The sequence below is a fragment of the Aphidius gifuensis genome, linkage group LG3 (genome assembly GCF_014905175.1).
Source record: "Aphidius gifuensis isolate YNYX2018 linkage group LG3, ASM1490517v1, whole genome shotgun sequence".
Classification (NCBI taxonomy): domain Eukaryota; kingdom Metazoa; phylum Arthropoda; class Insecta; order Hymenoptera; family Braconidae; genus Aphidius; species Aphidius gifuensis.
Genome location: NC_057790.1, coordinates 2283492 through 2306685, shown reverse-complemented (window position 1 = coordinate 2306685; position 23194 = coordinate 2283492). Strand labels below are relative to the sequence as shown.

Below are 23194 nucleotides of genomic sequence, written 5' to 3'. Positions count from 1 at the left end.
GACAACCAGACTATTCACAACATAATTCAAGTTTTAAATTAAAATTTATAAATCTCTAGTTAATTAATAAAAAATTCTAGCTTGTTGAAAAATATAACAATTGTATTTTTTTATATTTAAAAAATATTTTTCATATTGTTTTAAATTAAATTTTTTATTTATTTAAATTTATAAAAAAATTGCATTGACGAAATAAAATTTGAAATTGATAATAATGTTACTCGAACTGTTTTTTCAACTAAATTGTAAAATCATTTGAATAAATAGAAGGAAGAAGATGAAAAATAAAAAATTTGATACCGTTAGAAATGTAAATATGCAAACATCGATATACGAAAAAAAAGATACGATGAATATAGAAGAAAATAAATAAACAATTGAAAAAAAAAAAATAAATAAATGTATTTTTTCATAAATATGAATGTTTGAGTGAATGTATATAGTCGATTGCCTGAGGGTGACGGATGAAACTGCAGTAGTTGCATTTTATCCAAGAATGGGTTTGCGTCGCATTTGAGTGGGATGGTCGTATAATATTTTGGCTTGGCCTTGTGTATCCTCAGATGAAAGTTCTCTCACTCGTTGTATCCGATAGCAAAAAAGTGGTTAGAAATAAAATAAAAAAAATAATACAAAAAAAAATTTGCTAGAAGCCATAATCATAAATTAAGTTAAAGTGCTGGGGAAGCGCTTAGTGCTTCCAACCACGGGCGCGAGACGGACACACAAAATATGACTCCCTTTTCTCTTCTCTTGGTCCTTTTTCTTTACCCCATCTACTTTCTCATTCTCCTTTCACTTTTTATATATATATTTTGTTTTTTTTTGTTTATTTTTAATGCTGGCAATGTGCGAAAGCAAGTATAAAGTTTTATTGTATCTCATCCTATCCCAAAGTGCACTGATGTCTTTTACATCCAAAAAAATATATGCGCCTGCGTATATTCGATTCAGTCGAATGAGTTAGAAAACAATTTTCAGGATTAAATTTTAATGAACTTCAAAACTTGTTAATAAAGCTAAAAGTCGCTTATGCAACCGATAATCACATAGGGCTATCTACTGGATTTCATAACAGAGCCCATTTTCTATTATATTATATATTTCTTGACAAAAAAAAAGACTAAAACTTTAAAATTATTATACGAGTATAATAATTTAATTATAAAATTTTCAGTGGTTAATTAAAATGATGATTAAATTTCGTTTAAGGATTTTTACGGCCTGGGACCAACGATGACACAGCCAGTAATTTTGGTCTTCTTGATCAGATTGCTGCACTGCTGTGGTTACGTGAAAATATTGCAAAATTTGGAGGTGATCCTGACAGTGTTACTCTTGTTGGACATGGTACTGGTGCTATTCTTGCAAATTTACTATTACTTAGTCCAGTTGCAAATAACAAAGGTAACAAATATATTTTAACTATTATTGTTATGTAATTTTATCAAATTATTGTTAGTTATTAAATTATTTGTAATATGTATGTGCTTGTCACTTTAGTTTAATGTTGTACATCAAAACGAGAGCTTGATGGTAAATTAGCAATGTTGGGTTTCGATAATTTGAATAGGCATGGATTTGGTAGCCTCGTAAGTGACCAAAGATAATTTTAGAATTAATTAAACGAATTAACTGTGGCACATGCAGATATATACAATTCCCTTCTACGTATAATTTCTCTGACAGTTAACTGTATGAAGTCTTTGCATTGATTACATGATTTTCAGTGACATACCCACACATTTCCTATGATTTACTCTCTGATGACCAATGTCATTCTCATTCCAATTCAACACTGCACAGTTCCAACAGTGTTCTATCTAATTTTCATTTCAAAAAAAAAAAAAATTTAAAAATTAAATTACTATACTCAGAGGCATTCGTTCTCATACACTCACATCAAATTAAATTTGTTATTTATTCGAGCTTAATTTATTTTTATATATCAATTATTATTTTTTATTATTTTTTCATTTTATTTCTATAAATGTCACAATAACGATATGATGGTGTTAATAATTTTTTCTTTGTGATGATTTATTATTAGATGAAAAAAAAAATATATATATATTTAATGATGAAAAATTATTTTTAACTGTCGTAAAATTGTATAGGTATATGTGTCTCATTGTATCAAGATTAATATACTTGTATTACTATTATTTTTATTTTTCTTTCAGACTTATTCAAGCGAGCTATTCTCATGTCAGGATCAGCGTTGAGTCCAGACGCCATTGGTAAGGGAGCTCTTCAAATTACAAAACAGGTAAGATTAAAATACAATTATTATTCTCAACTCATGATAGTCATGATGAATATTAATATATAAAAAAATATCAAGATAAATAATTATTAAACGAAAAATTTAATAAAATTAAGGAATAAATTTATCGTCTTGAATTTCCTGTAAAATATAATAATGCTTTTGCACTTTTTATGTCAAAGTTAATGTTTATGAATTTTGATAATATAAAAGGGCTGTAGTATATGCTATAGAAAAATTAAAAATAACATATAACATTGATTAAATTTACACAGATTAAATTGCAAAAATAATATAACCAAAAGTCAGAGTAGACGCCTGTTTAATATCACAGTAGCATGAGATTCATTAGATAGGATAAAAAAAATAAAAAATAAAAAATAGTAATATGATATTTCTGTTTTAAAAAATGTTGACAATTTTATTTTAATTGAAAAAATAATGATACTTGGATTATTTTGTGTGGCATTTATTTTCATTAATGCTAATGTTGTTCATATTATTTATCCTTTTTTTTTCTATTTTTACTGTTTTTATTCAGGTTGCATATGCACTTAACTGTCCAACAACGAGTGACAATGAGCTGGCATTGTGTTTGCGTAATAGAGATGTTGATTCACTGTTAAATGTTAAAATTGATAAACCAAAATATGTACCAGCTTATGCACCACTTATTGACAGAGCAGTTATACCAAAAGAGCCACTTTCACTTATGGAAAATACCCAATTATTTGGCAGGTTTGATGGTTTTTTATTTATTTGATAAATAAATTTTTATATAGATTTATTTATATGTGATAAAAATCGACAGTTTTGACTTGATGTATGGAGTTACTGAATCGGAAAAGTTTCACGTTTTACCACCGGTTGCCGTGCTTCATGGAATGCTAGATGGCCAAAGAGATGAGGTACTTCGCGATCATGCAAAAGTAAGATTGACGTTTTTATTTATATTTCAAGTTTTGCATTAAAATATTTTACCAATTTTTTTTTTTCACTATAAAATTATTATGAGCAAACATATGATTTATTATTATTAGTTTTATTGAATTTTTATTTCTTTTCTTTTCTTTCAATTCATGTATGAAATCTTTTATTTTTTTTTATTTTTTTATCTAAAGTTTTCATCGTTTCAGGCGATGGAAGAATCCGATATGATTCTATCGAAGATTCTAGAGCATTATGGACGAGATACGTTGGATGAATTTAGAAACGAGGATCCAATAAAAAATAGAGATCTCGTGTTAGATGCATTGTCTGACAGTGGAACTGTTGCACCACTTGTTAGAACAGCCAAGTTACATGCAAAAGCTAATCCAAAAAGTTACATGTATGTTTTTTCACATCCAAGAGCAATGCAAGATTATTCTGGGGTATTTTATTATTTTATCAATAAATATATATATTTTTTAAATTGAATTTGTTTGAGATTAGATGATAATTTGTTTAATTTTTATAGCAACAACGACAGAGAACAGTTCACGGTGAAGAGCTACCATATATTCTTGGTGTTCCACTTGATGGTGGTAAATATCATCTTCGTGGTAGATACAACATTGGTGAAACATTATTTTCCGAGGCAATGATGACTTGGTGGTGCAATTTTGCTCATACTGGGTAAATAAATTATTTATTAGAAAAAATTAAATTAATCGGAATGAAAAGAAAAAGACAAATACATTTGAAATTATTTCATTTCAATAAAATATAAAATAGTGATGTCTAGTGAGAAAAAATAAACAAATAAAAAAATAAAATAGCATGGAGAGAGAAGCTAAAACGATTCGGGCAAAGTTCCAAATGTAACCGGGTAAACGTGTGAGCAATTTGCAGTGCTCTAGCAATGAGTCGATCGTGATGCTGTGCCTCGACTTCTTTCTCTCTATTATTTCTATCCTCGTTTTTGGCGCCATGAAAATTGGACACCAAAAAGTGACAGAATCCATTACCCTTCTATTAATACAAAATTGTCATACAGAGAAAAAATTATAGTTTAGTTGAAAATTTTCCTAATTTTTCTTCGGTTTTTAAATTAAAACTTAAAAAATAATGAAAAAAAGAAATTATAATATGTTTTACTAATTTTTATATAAAAATACAAATTTCAATTAATTTTTTCATTTAAATATTTATATATATGCCAGTCTCGTTTTATTCTCTGTCTCCACTCTGGCAGTTGATCTACTCAGTGATCTGCTCGACCGTGAAATTTCGTTTCTCGTGGATATCAGATTTGGACATTCAGAAAAATTGTTGGTAAAGTACCAGAGAGAATAACAATGATTTTAAAATTAATATGCGTTAGACGTTGAGTGAAAGAATAAAACTTTTTAAAACTTTTTTTTTTTTTTTTTCGAATATAATTAATGTTTTTTTATGTAATATGATAATATTATTATTTTTTTTTCATAAAAAAAATGTAATTATTGTTGAATTTCAAAAAGAACATGCATTAAATTCAATTTAATTGAAAAACATGAAAAAAAAAGGTAAACATACGATTCTAAAAAAAAGATTAAAAAATAAAAATTCGTCAGAAAAATAATGACAAAACAAAAAATAAATAAATAATAATTATAACTATTATTTTTATTCTTTTATTAGCTTATTGCCCTGAGGTCATTTGCTTTATCGAACTATTTTTTTCGTCAGTAAAATTTTCATGATAGTAAATATATATGCAAATTTTGTTGGACATAAAATAGAGAAAATTTTAAATGAAATCAATGAAATGAAAACACTACCTATCACGATTATTTATGCATGCATATGACAATTAAATATTTTTTTTTTTCTTCTTTTTTTATGTTTTTATTATTAGTATTATTTTTGAATGTTTGTTTTTTAAATTGACGAGATACAGGGGTTAAAAGAGAGAAAGAAAATGAGAGAATTTTTGGTTACCAGACAGCAGTGGGTAGTAGCCACGAATTCTCACTTGAATAATTTTCAAAATAGTTAAATTAATGATTATTGATTTGACGATTTACACTGTGAAATTAACAGTCCAATGCATCGTTCGTTTTAATTTGTCTGATGGAAGTAGATTACTCTGTACCTACAAATTACTATTTTCTCTCAATTTTCAATTCATACGATTTGTTTCTGCATCCTTATCAACATACCTAAAAGCTCAAGGATATATTATTCTCATTTTATAAATTCATTTTCTATTATTAAAAAATTTATTTACTTTTTTTTTTTATCTTTGATAATTTCTTGGTATTTTTTTTATTTGTTTTTAATTCAAAGTTATTAGATTGTGGTTAAAAATTTAAATTGTCCTGATAAATCAAATACTAATAAAAATAAAAAATGAGATTTGATACAAAAAAAAATAAATATCAGATGACCGTTTGTGCATAGCCTGAATGCGCATCCCAAGCAATAATCGTTAAGAGTTCTCGTTAAGCGGCTATACGGTCTGGGGATTAGTGGTCACAAGTATTGCCAACATTTTGATATTTAAACACAAATTGTATCGCTATGATTGATATAAATGCAGAGATGAAAATATAAATAAAAATTTCATATAAAAATTAAATTCTTGGAAAAGAAACTTTATATATTAAAAATATTGCAATGGTTAAAGTACATTACATTTATATTTATTATTTTAATTGAATATTTAAGTAATCCAAATGCACCAAGAAGAGTGAGCTATATGACTGACGGACCAAAGGAATGGTTGCAGTACCAAGTTGATTGGCCAGAATACAATATTAAGAATGAAACTTATTTCAATCTAAGTGAGTTATTTATTTCATTTATTTATTTTTTCTGTTTGAATATTTTTTTCCTATCCCTTTTGTATTTTTCTCTAACTTTTATACGAATTCAATTAAACACCACAAAACATGGAAAAACTACAACAGTAAAAGAAATACAACAAAAAAAAAAAAAAAAAGGATAGATTGAAAAGATTCTGAATAAGAAAAGTTTTGTGTTATGTACTTTGTTAAAGTTTGTTTGTTTGCAGCAATTCCACCACGAGATGACCGCAAGTATCGTTCAGCTGAGATGCAATTTTGGAACATTGACCTACCAGATTTGACCAGACACAAGCCACGAGGTCCAAGACCACCATTTCTCGATCGTGCTGATGGTATTGGAAAGTACGGAAATGGTAGTTTGTACAGGTCACAAGAAGGACAAATAATGAAATACACGACAAGCATGCCAAATAATCTTGATACTGGTTATAGATCGTCGAACGATGCTGATATTCGTTTTAATAGATTTCCATTTACAAATTCTAATGTAAATTCAAAGCAGGATGAAATTAAATTAACAACTGATGAGACAGAAACAATAAAAAGTTCATCAGTTATGACGATAGTTATTGGATTGGGTATTGTGCTTCTTGTTATAAATATAACAGTATTTATTTATCTTCAGCATCGTCGTCAAAATTTAAAAGATAATAAAAATAATTCAACAACAAAATATCGACGAGCAGATGATAAAACAAATAGGGGTTGTTGTAATACACGAAGTAATAAAAACGATAATCATCTTGAAAATTTAACAAATTTTGGTAAAATATGTGATAGCAAGCCTGATATCAATGATGTTATTAAAAATGATAAAGCTTATGATAATAGTTCAAATTTTGGTAGAAGATCAAAATTATCCCGTCAAAATTCAGCATCAACAATTGATACTCATGTTAAAGTTAAAGAATGGATACATCAAGAAATTGTTCACAGGTTAATATTATTTTTAATTTACAATTAAATTTAGTGACTTGTGCATTTGTTGTTGAAGTGTGTACTTGTATTAATGATTTTAACTAGAGCATTGTAGTATTTTTTTTTTTACAATTTTTACAGTCTATCTCTCTTAAATTCTAACATCTCAGTATACCAAGTATCTTGGCTTCTTGACCGGGCTAAAGTATTCTGTAATCCAATTACACTTTCCTACCTTGGTGCAGTACTTGAACATACTTTTATTCTAGCGACAACTGCCACAAAAAACTTTTTTTTTCCGACTCTTATATTTTACTTGTACAACTCTTGTATGGCTTTACAATTATTTTTAGTGAAATTGAAGAATAAAATTTTTTTCTTTTATCAAAGTTTATTGAAAGTTATTATTATTATTATTTTATTAAATTAAAATAGCAAATAATATTGTAAAATAGTATTTCTGGTTCAATTATTAAATTCAATTGTACTAAATATACCACAAAAGTTCTCATTAACAAACTACATTAACAACTAGACTGTAACTAATATTGTCGTTAGTGGCTTGGATTATTGTTCTCATTTTGCCATTTAAACTGATATACTCTTGCATATGGAATATAACTATATTCAAACAAATAAATATTATATTTCGATAACTTTTATTATTTATTTATTTTATTTTATTTACAGATGTTCACCAAGATTCTTACGAAAAACTAGAGAAACATTGCAAAAGGAGCATCAAGAAAAAATGACAAAACAACAAGAAGTAGAAGAAAATGAACGACAACGTCAAGAAATGGAAGACTTACGTGATAAAAAACCAGAGCCAATTTATGATGAAAGTCCTCTTGTTGTAAGACCAGGAATAAAAAAAATAAAATTACCAAAAGTATCAGTTGCAATTGATGCAACACCAGCAACAAGAACTGAATCAATATTAAATCAAATACCAATTGAAATAATTAAAGATTTAGAATCAATTGAAGGAAATAGTCATTGTGATGAATCAAAATATACAGATGATTCAAAAACACCACAAATTGTTATTATTGAACATCATCATTCACGTAGTGATCCATTACCAATGGAAAAAATATTAAAAAATATAAAAACAAATTATTCAACAACAAGAATTGGTGAATCTGATTCTGGTAGTGCAAGTAGTTTATATGCTAAAATAAATCCAAAATTAAAATCAAAATTACAAAATTTTTGTACACCAGAAACACCAGAAGAAATAATAATATCAAATGATACACTTGACGGTTGTGAATATACAAAAAATACTGATGATGGTATTTATGGAAAAATTCCAAAAATGTCAACATTTGGAATTAATAAAAATGATAATGATATTAATGTAACATGTAGAGAACCAATGTTAAATGAAAGAGATAATATAAGTCCAGAGGAAGCATTAAAGACAATAAAACGACGTAATTATCCAAAAGTATTACCTGATATTGAAAAACGTCATTCATTACCAGCACCAAATAGTTTATTTATGCCAAAACAAATTGGTAATACATTAAAGGATCACAGACAGGGTCCACATCCTTCATGCAATACAATGTATCCACCAGCTCCACCTCCAAGACTATTTGGAACTTCAAAAAGTCTGGATCTTACAGAAGAGGAGGAGCCAGTTACAACGAATCTTCATGTTGGTCCACTTTTAAAACGACAAGACTCAATAGGAAAAAATCAATCGGATAAAAGTATTATTGATTCAATTGAACGTGTAGCAATTGATGCACAAGAAGTTTTATTTAATCATCATGAAGAATATGAAATTACACCAAATCCAAAATGTCCTGTTCATGGTTCACCATTTTTATTTCCTTGTGAGACAAATCAAAGTACAAGTACAAGTCGTTCTGTTGATAATTTAGATAAAAATATTGGAAATCCAAATTGGTATAAAAATACAGAAGAAAATAAAAATACAATAATAACAAAAGATTTATCAAATGTATCATTACCAAATGTCAGTATTGGAAATCCAAATTGGTATAAAACAATGAAAAAAACAAAAGACGATGAAAAATCATTTAATCAATATGGAAATTTAGATGAACATGAAATACATGAAAATATAACAAAAGAACCAAGAATAATAATAACACCTAGAATAATTAATGATAATAATAATAGTAATAATAATAATAATAATAATAATTCTGATACATTGCCTCCAATTGTTTTTCATCAAAATACAAAACCAAGTGATCCATATTTAATTTGTCAAAAAAATGATAAAGAACAAAAAATAATAAGTCCATCAACTGGAACATTAAAGCAACCGAAAATTATTATAAAACCAACAACAAATACAATGAGAAATCGTGAACGTAATATACCAAAAGTATCAGCAATACCATCACCAGAAGTACAAAATTATATATATCAAAATCCTGATATGGATACAAAAGGAATTGATAATGATGTCAAAATGGAAAAACCAACCATCAAGAAAAAACCAACAGTTACAAGGATACCCTCATTTTCCAGACGAATTGGAGAACACAGTGCTACGTCCAGTGACAATACAGAACTTATTTATCCTGAAAAAATTGAAATTGTGCAACGAATAAATGCTTTTCCAACAACAAAAGCTTGTTTGTCGTCACCATTGGTGCATGAAAATCAATCAAGTATACCCATATTGAATAACGAAATGTCAAGATCACAAGACAGTTCGTGTAATTTAAATTCAAATACCAATACAATTAAGAAAAAACCAGCTGAAAAAAAATAGGCAAATCTCATTAACATAATTGTTTATTTCTTTGAAAGAAAATTAAAATGTAATTAAAATAATTAACAGTGACATTTTCACGATATTTTTAGACTGTACAAGTATTAATTTTTTTTTTCCTTTTTTTTTCGTATGAATGATATTAAAACAACTTTAATATTATGACTGTTAACTTTTTCATAATTTTTTTACAAGCAAAAATGTTTCCACAAAAGTCTAAACTGAATAATGTATATATATATTTATGTATAAGCTTAATTTTTTTCATTTAAAGAAAAAAAAAAAAAACAAACTAAAACAAATGTAATTAAGTTTATTTTATAATCAATGCTCGTGACTGTCGACAGATGTTGTTTATAATATTTTTTTTTAATTTTTATTTATTTATTTTTCATCCAGCTGTCCAAGATGAGTAAATTCATTTTAAAAACTAAAAAGAAAATTAATTAGAATTATGCTTACATAATAAAGTTGAATAAGAAAGAGTTTTTTACTCGGTTTTACCGAAGAAAATAAATGAAAACTTTTCATTTATAGTGTTGTTTGGTTTTTTAAATAAAAAAAAAAAAAAAAACTGGCAAATGAAAAATATGAAAAAATACAGTTAAGGACTTGGTTAAAAGGCTTATACCTAAAAAACTTTAAAATTAATGGAAACAAGGTAGTTTGTTTCCCGGCAGTTTCGTTTTTTTTATTGCCTAGTTTGTTGCAAAAAAAAAAAACTATAAAATTGAGTTAAAAATTATATTTTAACATTCAGTTTATGTCTAGCAAGTTGATGATTTGAAAAAGGATCATGCTAGGAAGTAATGCATTCTCATTAAAGAAAATATAGTAGTTTCAATAAAGTTTATGAAAAAAATATAATCAAACTTTCTCAGCAATATACTTAAATATACTACTTTTTATCTCAAATTATTTTTGTTACTATGGTAAAGTAAAAATCTATTGATATTATTTTTTGACAAAATGCCTTTTTTCTCTCATTTTTTGTCACACATATATTTTTTTTTATAGACATAAAGTCATGGGTAAGTTTTTTTTTTTTTTGTTTTCAATATCGACATGAAAAATATGGGTCACTATAGTGAAATAACGACAGCAGCGTTCGTCGCAATAGAGCTCAAGAAGTGTGTGGATAAAAAAAAGGGTGAGTAGAAAATGACTGGGTGAGAGAAATAAAAAAAAAGAAAAAAAAGAGAGTGAAATCGTGTTCGGCATGGTGCAAAGTAGAAAGAAAAAAAAAAAAAGCTTTCAAGCAGGCGGCTCGTTTGACGAGCTCGTAACTGGGTAATGCTTTTTTCTTGGTTATACGACAAAAAAAAAAAATGAAATAAAAAAAATTCTCAGCCTTTCCATCAGACCCAAGGGGCAATCAAGAAAAATCCTATGAGCGAAAGACGTACCAAATCAAAATAATAGTATATCTATTCATTCAAGAAGACACAGCAAATTTTTTTTCATATATTGAATTTTATATATTTCCGAAATTGCTTGTCACTCCAACGACAATTTGGTACTATTCAGAAATCCAAATGAGATACAGTTTAATGTCAGCTTGCTTCGAAAAAAAATAAACATTTTCCTAATGACTTGGTTTTTTTTTTAACAAATCATAATGCTCAACTGTCTATACTTTCACTCCACAATAGTAAAAACAAAAGAATTTTGAAAAAATTACAATACGAGTATATGCGCCTGCAAAGTTTTCGCTTACTCTTGCGTATGTTTTTGGTTTTCGAGATTTGCATTGCTAAAACGTGGGAGATATCACATTCGATTCAGCTTCAGGCATCCCTTTGCGACTATCGTATATTTAACCTTCGGGGTTGCAAATATATATATAGGGTACCTCATTTTATGAGCCCCGAAGCGACGATTTCTGGCACATTGGTTTTAGAATCAACAACTCGGATCAAGTGTATACTGTCAATCGATATGTATACAACAACTGAATTAACAAATAAACAATTCACATACAAATTAACAAAGCAATTATAATGACAATTTAATATTTGTTTAGTCAAATGATAAATTAAATTTTCACGTGAATAAATTTTATTTATATTTTTATAATTTATTATATAACTATTAATTATAAATTTAAAAAATTTATTTGTCTTTTAAATAAATTATTATCTTTTAAAAAAGATTTAGAGGTAGTTAAAAATTCCACAATTAAATGCTTATGTAGTTTTTAAAAACAAAAAAAATACACCATTAGAAAAAAGTTGTTTTCAGGTTGATAAATGTGAGTTAATAGAAACTTGTTATTTACTGACGAAAAAAAAAAATAAAATAAAATAAAAATCAAGTTAAAAATAGCCAACACAAATAAGTATAGAAATTCGTTTGTTAACGATTCATGAAGTAACACAGAAATAAAAGACATGTTCTAGAATAACTTTAGTTGCCCTGGGCTTGGTCAAGACAACTGAAGGTATAGTATTGCATAGTTAGGGTGATTACTACACTAGTATATACACAATGCCATAGTCTACAGTGGACGTGCGGTTGACCATTATCGAAGCCCATTTGGTACAACCCACAGCCTTTTCAAATTTAGAGTTGGTCATTTGAAGTTATTCGATGCCCAATGTCTTTCGTCTAATAGCAGGCCTGTAGGATCGTTTTCACAATGTTGGACATTGTTGTTGTTCGTTCAAGACAAGCTAAATTGTCATTGACAATTGAAAATATCTTCAAAATAAAGATTGTACGTTTATCGATTTAATTTGATTATAAAGTTTTTCTTTCAACTACTGCAGACTTGTGGATCTTTTAGTTTGAAACAAAAAGAAATCTTTTGAAATCCTTAAAACTCTTCTTTTTTTTTTTCGACTAAAATAAATAATGTTCAACTACTTAAAATAACTGATAATTATTATCAATAACTTCTATTAAATATTTTTATATTTGACGGAATTATCTAATCAGTTTGCATTTTTTTTTTTTTTTTTTCTTCACGTCTGACTAAACCTTGAGCTGTTCTCCTCACACTTTTTTAATAAATGAATAATAGTACAGTTTTTAGAGGTTTAAAATAAATAAAAAATTTTTACTACATGATAAAATTGATGTTAATATTTTACAAAGCTAATTAGTTTTAAAAAAAAATTTTGATATTTAAATAAATTGCAATTTTTACATTGAACTTTAAATTTTCATATTAATATTATATTTATAGTTTTTAAAATTTATTTATTCAAAAAAATAAAATCAGTCAAATGAAAAATAGTCTAATCCTTCAAATGACTATGTATTTATTATAAAAAAATTTTGATTTTTAATCTCGAAATTTTCGATAACTATTTGGTCAATCGTAAACTTATCAATCCAAAATACAGTTTGTGCATTTGTTTGAATATTTGAAATAATATTCTATACATTCTGTACTGTTCGAGAAAATAGAAATTTCAAGCTTTACTTTCTGTCTACATCAGATGTCTATTGTGTACAGGATGAACAAAGGTAACGGGTACTTGACAGCTCGCATACATTGTGCCAAAATGTCCATAGGGGTTTACTTTTACTTTGCTATTACCATGTACCACTAACGGCGTTGACCTCTCTATACAGACACTCATCCCCAGTATATGCATGTATATATATAATCCTCTTACATTTTAATTAGATGGAACATCGGAGACGCGTATAAATTCCCAAAGGTACAAAGCAACATACCATGCGTCAAATATAAAAAAAAATTATGATACATATCACAGACTGTGGTGGCAATGAAAAATAAAAATTTAAAATTCAAAATTTATACAAATAAACTTTTTCGATTGATCTGTTTTTTTTTTTTTTTTTTTGCATCGGGTGATTTTTGATAAAAATAATGTTGAAAAAAATCAACAATTAAAATTAAAAAAAAAAGGAAAAAATTAGTTTCAATTTTATCTATTTTTTATTTAATTATAAACTTTTTATTTTTTTATATTTCCAATTTAAAGTTTTATCGTATAAATTTATACTGCAATATGAATAGTCTGAATTTAACTTATCAAATTTACTGGGTATGACAGATACATTTATGCGTCGATAAATACCATAAAGGCAAATTAATAATTACATACAGATGGGAAAATTCACTGTAATTAGGTGAAAATTATTTGTAGGATATTACTAATTTTGATTCAGATTTATCATCATATATAATTTACAAAGTGAGGATTTACATTTAACTAGTCTGTATTTAATTTTTTCGTTGAATTTTGTAATTTAATTTTGTTATAACATATGAATAACTCAATGAATTGAATAATATTTTTAAAATAGACGACATTCATATTCTTTTTGAATAAATATTGATGAATAAAAAATTTTTAATAATAATTTAGTTGATTGGAATTTATTCGTAAAAATTTGATTTTTTTTAACATTAAAAATTCATTTAAAAAAATATGTATTAAAAATAATTTTTTTGTATATATATATAGAGACGAGTTTATGTAAAGTATTTTGATAAAATTGGCAAGAGAAATTATTTCAAACTGGACGAACTATTTTCGTTATGCCAATAACTGATAATTCAATTTTCAACTATTCGATTTTACATTCAATTTTGTTTGTCGATATATGACCTGAAAAATATTATATTCCATCTATTTTATTTATATGTATACACTCACTGTATGTACACTTTTTAGCCAGTCATATTTTTTAATTTATCATGCGAGTGTATTACTCTCCCTTTCTTTCTCTTTCAGTAATCATATGATCTAAATTTTTTTCTGTCAATTTTTTTCAAGCAAACACATTGGTTATTAATTTATTCATAATTTTCATCTTATAATTTAACTGTACAAAAATACAGAAAAGATCAAATAGTATACCAATAACTCAATAAGATCTGTCATCTTGAAAAATAAAAAACTAAGATTAAAAAAAAAAACAATATTCCGAAAGTGACAAAAAAAAAAGAAAAAGGTAAATGACAATTCCAAAAAAACGAAAAGAAGACATCAACGAAAAACTAGTATATAAATGTATATACAGTTGAAACGCCGTTGGTGGTAGTTTAACGCTTATCTATAATGAAATCTTGCGCAATATTTTCATCGCTGCCCAGACGTTTCATCGTTTCAGTGTGGCTTATTTTTTCGACCATATATATACCACGATTTCCGGTGAGATGTGACCAGTGTACATGCTGTGTTTTTTTTCTTCAGTCAACCAAAAAATATAAACCATATATAGACAATATATATTTATTGTTCCACACCCTATTTTTTATTTACACATTTCGTCATACTTATATATATTTATATGCTTATGACACATGACTTTTATAACGTAAATTGAATTTCATCGCGTGTCTTTATTTTGTTATTATTATTTTAAAACAATTACTTTTATATTTTTTTTTTAAGTTGATGATTGAAGTGATGCATTGTAGCATGTCTTGGGTTATCCAATGACGTGGTTGAGTTGTCTACAGTAGTGAAGAAATATGAGAAAAGAGGTAAAAGCACGTGCAAAGTTTTTTTTTTTATTTTTTCTTTTTCGATAGCAACAGAAAAAAAACAGCAGTGATGATCTATCTCTCCCTAGTGAGTTATTGTGGTCTAGGGACTAGTGAATCTTGTCTCATCTACTTAATTCACTTTGTAAAAATATAATCGGGATCAATGTTATTTTTTTTTGTAACTCAATATTTTATTTTGTGTGATACAAATTAATTTGATGTTTTTTTTTTATAAAAATTGTATAGCCAAATACTGTAAGACATATTAATCTATGAGTAAAATATCAAGATTAAATAATCGTTATACAGCTATGTAGAACAATGGTTGTGTTTTGAAGTATAAAATCTTTGGTATAGATATTATCATGATTAGGGAGTTGGTCTAATTGATCCCTTGCTCATGGTCATAGTGGTTTTGATCTCTGACAAGATCCATTTTAGCTAACTCAACGTACTTCTCTCAGAAGATAATCATGAGTCTTCTAATTATTTTCGACTGTGGTTTTCACTTGCGGCTAAGTAAGTCTTTTAAATATTTATAAGCAATGTACATTCAATAGCTATTACTTAATTTTCTTTGAATTGTTTAATTTTTACTTAATATTTATCTATTTTTTAAATTAAATGATAATAAAAAGATATATTATTATTATTAGTAATTAGTAATTAGTAATTAGTATAATTTGTTTTATAAAATGAAACTTTGAAGGTATAACTTTGAGTGTAAATAATATATAATTGATTGTAGAGAATAATGTGTATGTAGAACAACGCTACAAGATATCTCATAGTTTTCGATGAAACGGTAATTGAATCTTGCTGTGACTCACGACGAAAGGATAAATCTGTGGTGCACCAGATGTTCAACTGAAAGTTACATTCAGCTGAATCGTGCTCTTGTGCACTTTGTGAAAAGCTTCACTGAAAATTTTCACTTTATCCATAGATATACGTGTAAATTCTAAAGTGTACATATATTAATTTAATGAGTAAATTTTGCTTTTCACCCTGGATAACCCCTAAAAGCTTGGACATGAAAAAAAAAATAAAATAAAAATATAAAACCAACCATCTACTTTGCTTTATGTATATTTTCTTATTTACTCTGTTCTTTGTTTACGATTAATTTAATATTTTTAAAAATCAAATAACAAATATTAACCCATTGTACTTTTTTTCAGAAAAAAATACGTAGAACATAAATTTTGATTAACAAATTTTTTTTTTAATTTTCAAATGAATATTCTGTTTTATAAAATTAATATAAGTTTATTAATTTTTAATTGTTATATATTAAATTCCATGAAAATAAAAGCAAAATTAAAATCAAACATTCAAACAATAATTAAATTGTATTTCAAATTTAATTTGAATATATTTAGTGAAATTACCCTTATTTGTCATGAAATTAATAAAATACTCAAACAAAAAATAAATTAATTAAAAAAAAAAAAGGTATATATTCTCTGTATTTTTGAAAAAAAAAATAATAAAATCCCTAGAGTCTACCAAATTTAACTGTAAATTGAACTTTCTAAAATTGGCATGACTGAATCAATAGTTGTTGTCCTTGTTTTTCCCGCGCCCAACGATGGACCTGCGCATCTCATGAAAATCTTTAGTTCTCGAGATGCTCCATACGTTCCAGCAGGATTACACTGTATTTTATATTTTTTGGTAACACAGGGGCTTCCATTCACTACAGTGTAATCCACAAAATCAGCCGGTAGCAGGATAGCGAGTGGAGTATCTCAATGTTTAGTGCGCCGTCGCTAGTCTAGGCCTCCAGTTTTCTACCCATGTAGTCGACCTCGAGAGCTCAACGAGCTCTGTACTCGGTTATCTCGCGTGAGTGTTTGTCATGTTCGTTTGTTGTGCCGGTTTTTAAGCGATATCGTTATACATTGTTATGTGCAATTAAATATATTGAAAACAATTAATTTATTTATTATTAATTTTTTTTTCTTTCTTTTAATCAGCGAAATGATTAAAGTTTAATAATCAAATTGCCGAATGGAAATTTTATAATTATTTTTTTTTTTTTTTCAATTTTTTAACAATGTTAATCAAGTATGTACTTTCATTGAAAATCAAGTGTTGTGCAGTTTAAAACGTTACAAATATTTTTTTTTTTTTTCATCCAAATATTTAATATAACTTTTTTTTATTTAATCAATTTTTTATAACTTGTTGCTTTTTATAAAATTAATTGATAATGATATTACAATTTAACATTGTTCAGTTTAATTGTTGAGGTAAAATTTTAAAATTTAATTAATTATATTTAGCCAATTTTTATGAACATAATTATATCCACTAATTTGGTAAACTATTTGACCAAAAATTGTTTAAAATTAAATTAATATAACTGCGTAATCCAATGATATTTATGGCATTCGAAAAACGTAATGTGATTGTTGTTTTATAGATTGAAATAATTTAAATATTTTTTTTTTTGAAAATATTATCCCTTTTCAACGTATTTTCAACATATTGACTTTTTGATTTAATTATTTATTTTAATGATGCGATTGTAAGTTTTATCGCTACTTGAGATTTTATCAGTTAAAAATTATTTTTTTTTTCTTCAAAAAGGCACGTTGAACACGCCAATTAATTAAACTTGATACGGGGTTGGATGAAAGTTGCTCGCATGAAATTGCAATCAATTGGAGCACTCGTGTTCATAGTTTAAAAAGTGCACCGAGTCAATTCAAAGTGAATATTGCCATTAATAACGCTTCAGTGGTTAATTTTTCAAAATTATTATAAAAAAAAAGGAAAAAATTATTTAAAAAAAAATCATACATGGAATCTATTTGGTGATTTTTATAAACTAAAAGTAAGTTTAAAAATTTTAAAATAAAGAAAAAAATTTACTCTTTTATCGTTTAGTTTTTATATAAAAATTTATCTTTTACATTTTTCTGAATTTAAAAAATTTCAATTTACCCTTTTTTTTTTTTTTGCCTTTTTTCATGTTTTATATGAACTATTTGCTTCTATTTTCATGACATGCAATTCTATACTAACATTTTATATTCAGTATACATCGGAGTAGGTTTTTATTTATTTTTTTTTTTCAGCTTGGCATTTTAGTCCAATGCAGATTGTATATATACGATCTAGATGATAACATCCAAACTCATATGCATATCTTATATAAAGTTGTAAAAAAAAAAAAAACATATACGCATGAGTCAGATTTATCGCATCGTATTATACTTAACTCGACAGGCAAACTCTGATGCATACAAAAGTGGTTTTTCATCAAGCAAAAATGTTAAAATAAAAAAAAATAAAGCTATAAGATTTCCACTTTTCATTTTTATTTATCCATTTTATATACTTATTCATAATTTCATTTTTTTTTTTACCTTTGAGGTGTAACTTATTTACATATTTTTTACCATGGAAAATGTTTAAAAGAAAATAAAATTCAAGCGTAGTTTTTTCCCTAAGCATCTCTTTTAGTGAAAATATATGTTTTTTTTTTACTATTACTCAGTCTCTATTTAGATTTACATATTTTTAATAATATATTTTTATATTGATAACAAAATCTTTCGCAATAATCAATGTGTACTCTCTTTTATTTATTTATTTTTTTTTTTTTACTAGAAATTTTTTTCTCGCGTTGTTATATTGCAGGGTTGATGACTTTTAAGAAAATATTATGATTAAAAAAAAAAAATAAGAAAACGAATACTGACTATGCCAAAGTACAACCAATTATTCCAGTTTCGTTTGGCATTGCGATTTGAAACTTTTCAAAGCGCGTGAACATAGTTTTTTTTTTTTTTTTTGGCTTCTGTAGTATTAAGCTCAAGTTTTTTTAGCACCTCCATTAGTGTGACATCAATTTAAAATATATATGTGAATACATGTTTTGATAAATTATGCTATCACAAGTCATAAAATAATAATAATGAAATAATGAAATTAATTTTACAAATATGTAAAATGATATTATGTGTAACAAAAACAAAAAATAATAAATCAAACAAATTCATTGTCATTTTATAGAACTTTGATAAATTCAATTTTCAAACTATCAGATTTTAATTACTTACAATGTTTTTATTTTCCAAAAATAACGAGGATAATTTGTAATATCCAATTATTCGTATATTGTACATCATATTTAATCTCATATCTCATTAACGAAGTTTGTAAATTTGTTATAAATTCCACGAGTATTGACTTTAGAGATGATGTTACAAAATTTGATATTATGAAAATTCTTGATCTTGTTTAAACTTCATAATAAAAATGAAAAGATTCTATCGTATTTAATCTACGTACATATACATGAGCAATATTCATGGTCTAAGTAAATATTATAAAATTCTTTCAAGAAACAAATTTCATAAGTAAATTCATAAAGTTTATATATGCATACAATTATGTATAATATATATTTGGTTATTACTGTGACTGTCTTTTTTTTTTTTTTTTCCTTGATATAAAAATTAAGTTTAATTATATCTTTTGAATTTTATATCTTGGCAGGGTAAAAATTTGAATATATACTCGCATCGTTTGAGTTTTAAACTCTTGAATGTACAAGTTGAAAGCTGGGTTAAACCAAGATTACAGAGTGGATGAAGAAACCTTGGAATAAGATAGGTAGACCAAAGATAGTATAGTTTGAATATTTGAAACACAAGATTTAGTTTAATGTGTGTCTTCGACAAACTTCATCTGAATACCATAAAAAGTTTTACCTCAAAATTACCTTGAAATAATTAATATGCTTTAATTTTAATTATCGAATTTTCGCACATGATATTGTGATGGAAAAAGAGAAAAGAAAATAAATTCATTTATGCTTAAATTTTACAATAAGAAGGTCATACTTTTACATATAAATAAAAACAAAAATTCATGCATCAACGATTTAAGAAAATAAAATTTAAACAAATGCATTTTGTAATATCTTGATGGAAAACTAGAGAAGAATTAAGTTGACAAAAATATGGCTACACTCACAGTTACACTGGAATAAAAGGTTCAGATAAGTAAGAAAGACACAAGAACAACCTTAAAGAGTTACCGTGAGTGAGTTCCACTTTTATGCATCTATCTTTATTATTTTTTTTTTTCTTTATTATATTTTTTTTTTGCTCTTTGTTGGGTTACTGTTCGTTGAACAAAGATAATGCTTTTGGGTTTCTAGATTTCTACTGAGACATCATTGCCTCAGGAGCAAAATGTATTTCATCAAAAGTTGGTTGATATATAAGTCTATTTCTGAGACTAAAAGTTAAAACTCTGTTTCATGTCATTTATTGGTTTTTTACTAAAATTATTATTTCAATTCATAAAATAAATGTAAATAATATCTCTTTGTTATTAGTTATAATTATTTATTTACTTTGAATTGAAAATTTTACAATTAATTTTACTTTTCATAATTATTATTTTTTTAATTACAAATTTAATTAACTTGTATCAATTTAGTTTACATTTATTTGTTTTATATGAATGAAAAGAAAAAAAAAAAAAGAAATTTCTTTACCGTGAATTTAATTGCATGTATTTATACAAATGTGTAAACAAACAAGTGTTGAAAAAAAAATAAATAAAATTAATCAAACTCTAGGAAACCTATGGTTGCTTACACCTTGATTCAGACATTAATTAATATTTTTCAACTAACTAAAACTTTTTGAATTACATTCCATTTTTTATCTCGACAATGAAAGAATAAAAAGTAGATTAAAAAAAAAGACAACAACCAAGTCTAAATGAAAAATGATTACGTAAAATCTTGACAAAAATTTCAGGGGAGAAAAAAAAAAAAAAATACTAAAAAAGAGAGATAAAAGAAAAAATTGAAAAAAATTCGACAAACACTTCAAACGTTTCTTTGCTTTTTACTTGACAGTCAATTTACTTGGTCTCTATTTTTTTCTGTCTTTCTTTTTTTAACTCCCTCCCAGCGGCCCTTATTCTTTATAGATATATATATATTATAGGAAAATGCAAATTCATTCATCATTCTCTTTGCGAAGTGAATTACTTCCCAGGAATTTAGACAGTGAGCTGGATAAAGGTATGAAGTCGCAAAAGAATTTTTTTCTACCTTTACGAAATTATAGTTTTTCAAGAATTCCATTAGACTTTTCATCATAGTTTCGCATTTTATTATTAAAATAATTATTATTCTAAAGAAAAAAAAAAAAAAAAACTGTATGAAATAAGTTTTTTAATTTTAAATATTTATATGCATATCATGCTTTATAAATTTATATATATTTCATATTATTTTGTATCATAATGTTATTTAAATAACTATTATTTTTATCCACCATATCATCCAAGAATGATTGGTTAAATTCGTATATCGTGTGAGTAAGAGGAGTGGTTTTGCCATAGGCGAGAGTGTTCCGATCAAGTATTAATCGTTGCGGATAATGCCCAAGGCGCTGACGTATCAAGAGAAGATTGATGATTCTCAGTGTGTATATCCACCAGCATGTAGCTTGAATGAAAAAAAAAAATGTTGCCACAGCAACGACGTTGAAGTATAAAATCGAAAAACTTCTTATCCCATGATATTGTTGAAAATATATATCTCAAACTGTCGAGGTTCAATGAAACTTTATCCTTTTTTTTTTTTTTTTTAAGGACATTTAATTTGTACAATTTTCTAGCTATCTATTTGACTTTTGTAGCATGTTAATTCAATAATAATATTTGAATTTCACGGTAATATTATTTTGCTAATAATGAATTTATATATAACAAGAAAATTATATTGAAAGGTTTAAATATTCTAAATAACTCAAAATAATGCCACGTGTTTAATCATCAATTTAATGCCGTATATTATTTCAAATATTTAATAAATAATTGTACTTTACAAATAATAGCTTTTTAAATTTTTTTCAATCATCTAAAGTTTTTTATTTTATTTTTTATAATAAAAATATGTTCATCTCATGCATCAGAAATTTAAAGTTCTATCAAGAATTTTTTATTTTCTATATCATTATAAAAAAAAAATAAAAATCTGGTAAAACTCTAATATAGATGACTTGCTATTTGTAATGATAAAATGAAAAAAAAAAAAATTCTTTTCTACATTTATTGTAAGGTTTTTTTCGTACTCTAGTATCCAAGAATAAGTAGATAAAAAAATACTTAAAAAAAAAAGAGAATATCTTTGGTATATTTTAGTTTTCCGCATACTAACCAGAAAGAAAATTGACGATGCGCACACAGAACAAGATGTTTTGGAAGACGAACTTATTACCCTCTTTGTTGTACAGTATCTTTGTGACTGGGCATAGTTATAGGAGTATAATATAATAAAGAAAAATAAATAAATATATAAAAAAAGCTTAGAGGAACGAACTCCTTACAATTCTATACCCGAAGCTTTCCAAAGTTATGAAATCCCTAGCTATAGAGCTTCTATCTTCACTGTTTCAAATATATACCCAGTATATGCACCATATAGTTGGTCTATAGTCTGTATAGAAAATTATGAATTTGTTTGCAATTCGCGTCTTCTATAAACAGACTAAACTAATATAATAAAAACTTTTAATGCACACCAAAGTCCAAAAATACATTTATCTATGACATACATAGAACATATAATTTTGTTTTTTTTTTTTTTAGGAAATACAGAATTACATAAATTATAAAATTTTACTTTATTTATATTTAATCATAAATTTGATAAAATTATAATTTTTATCAATTCAAATTCTATGTATAATCATATATTAATCATTCACTGGAACTTTATTAAAAATTTAAATTCAACTAATTTATGTAATGTGCAATGAAATAAATTGAATTATTTTATTCAATATATATATTTAAAATTTATTTATTCATTTTTAGTAATTAAAATTATTCAGTGCTGGAAAATATATTAGTGATACATTAGAGCATGTATAGTTAATTGGATTTATAATTTCAGTTTAAATATATCGATCAGTTGAAGCTACTAACTAATCAAAAGTATTAATTATAAAATTTCTTTTGTA

At 25.9% G+C, this 23194-nt stretch overlaps 1 protein-coding gene and 1 long non-coding RNA gene across 3 annotated transcripts in view; one reads left to right on the top strand and one right to left on the bottom strand.

The window, feature by feature from the left end:
- LOC122851385 overlaps positions 1 to 10614 on the top strand; it is a 35207-nt gene extending 24593 nt beyond the window's left edge. Inside the window, exons 5-13 of one of the 2 annotated variants that reach the window (XM_044150566.1) lie at positions 1213 to 1407; positions 2184 to 2269; positions 2808 to 3004; positions 3078 to 3195; positions 3403 to 3639; positions 3726 to 3883; positions 5900 to 6015; positions 6231 to 6975; positions 7648 to 10614. In XM_044150566.1, the coding sequence (XP_044006501.1) occupies positions 1213 to 1407; positions 2184 to 2269; positions 2808 to 3004; positions 3078 to 3195; positions 3403 to 3639; positions 3726 to 3883; positions 5900 to 6015; positions 6231 to 6975; positions 7648 to 9718 (3923 nt within the window). In that variant the 3' untranslated portion in view covers positions 9719 to 10614. The remainder of the gene's footprint in view (positions 1 to 1212; positions 1408 to 2183; positions 2270 to 2807; positions 3005 to 3077; positions 3196 to 3402; positions 3640 to 3725; positions 3884 to 5899; positions 6016 to 6230; positions 6976 to 7647) is intronic. The other variant, XM_044150567.1, reaches the window with a different exon arrangement.
- LOC122851393 overlaps positions 1 to 23194 on the bottom strand; it is a 51417-nt gene that overhangs the window by 12529 nt on the left and 15694 nt on the right. The window lies entirely within an intron of this gene.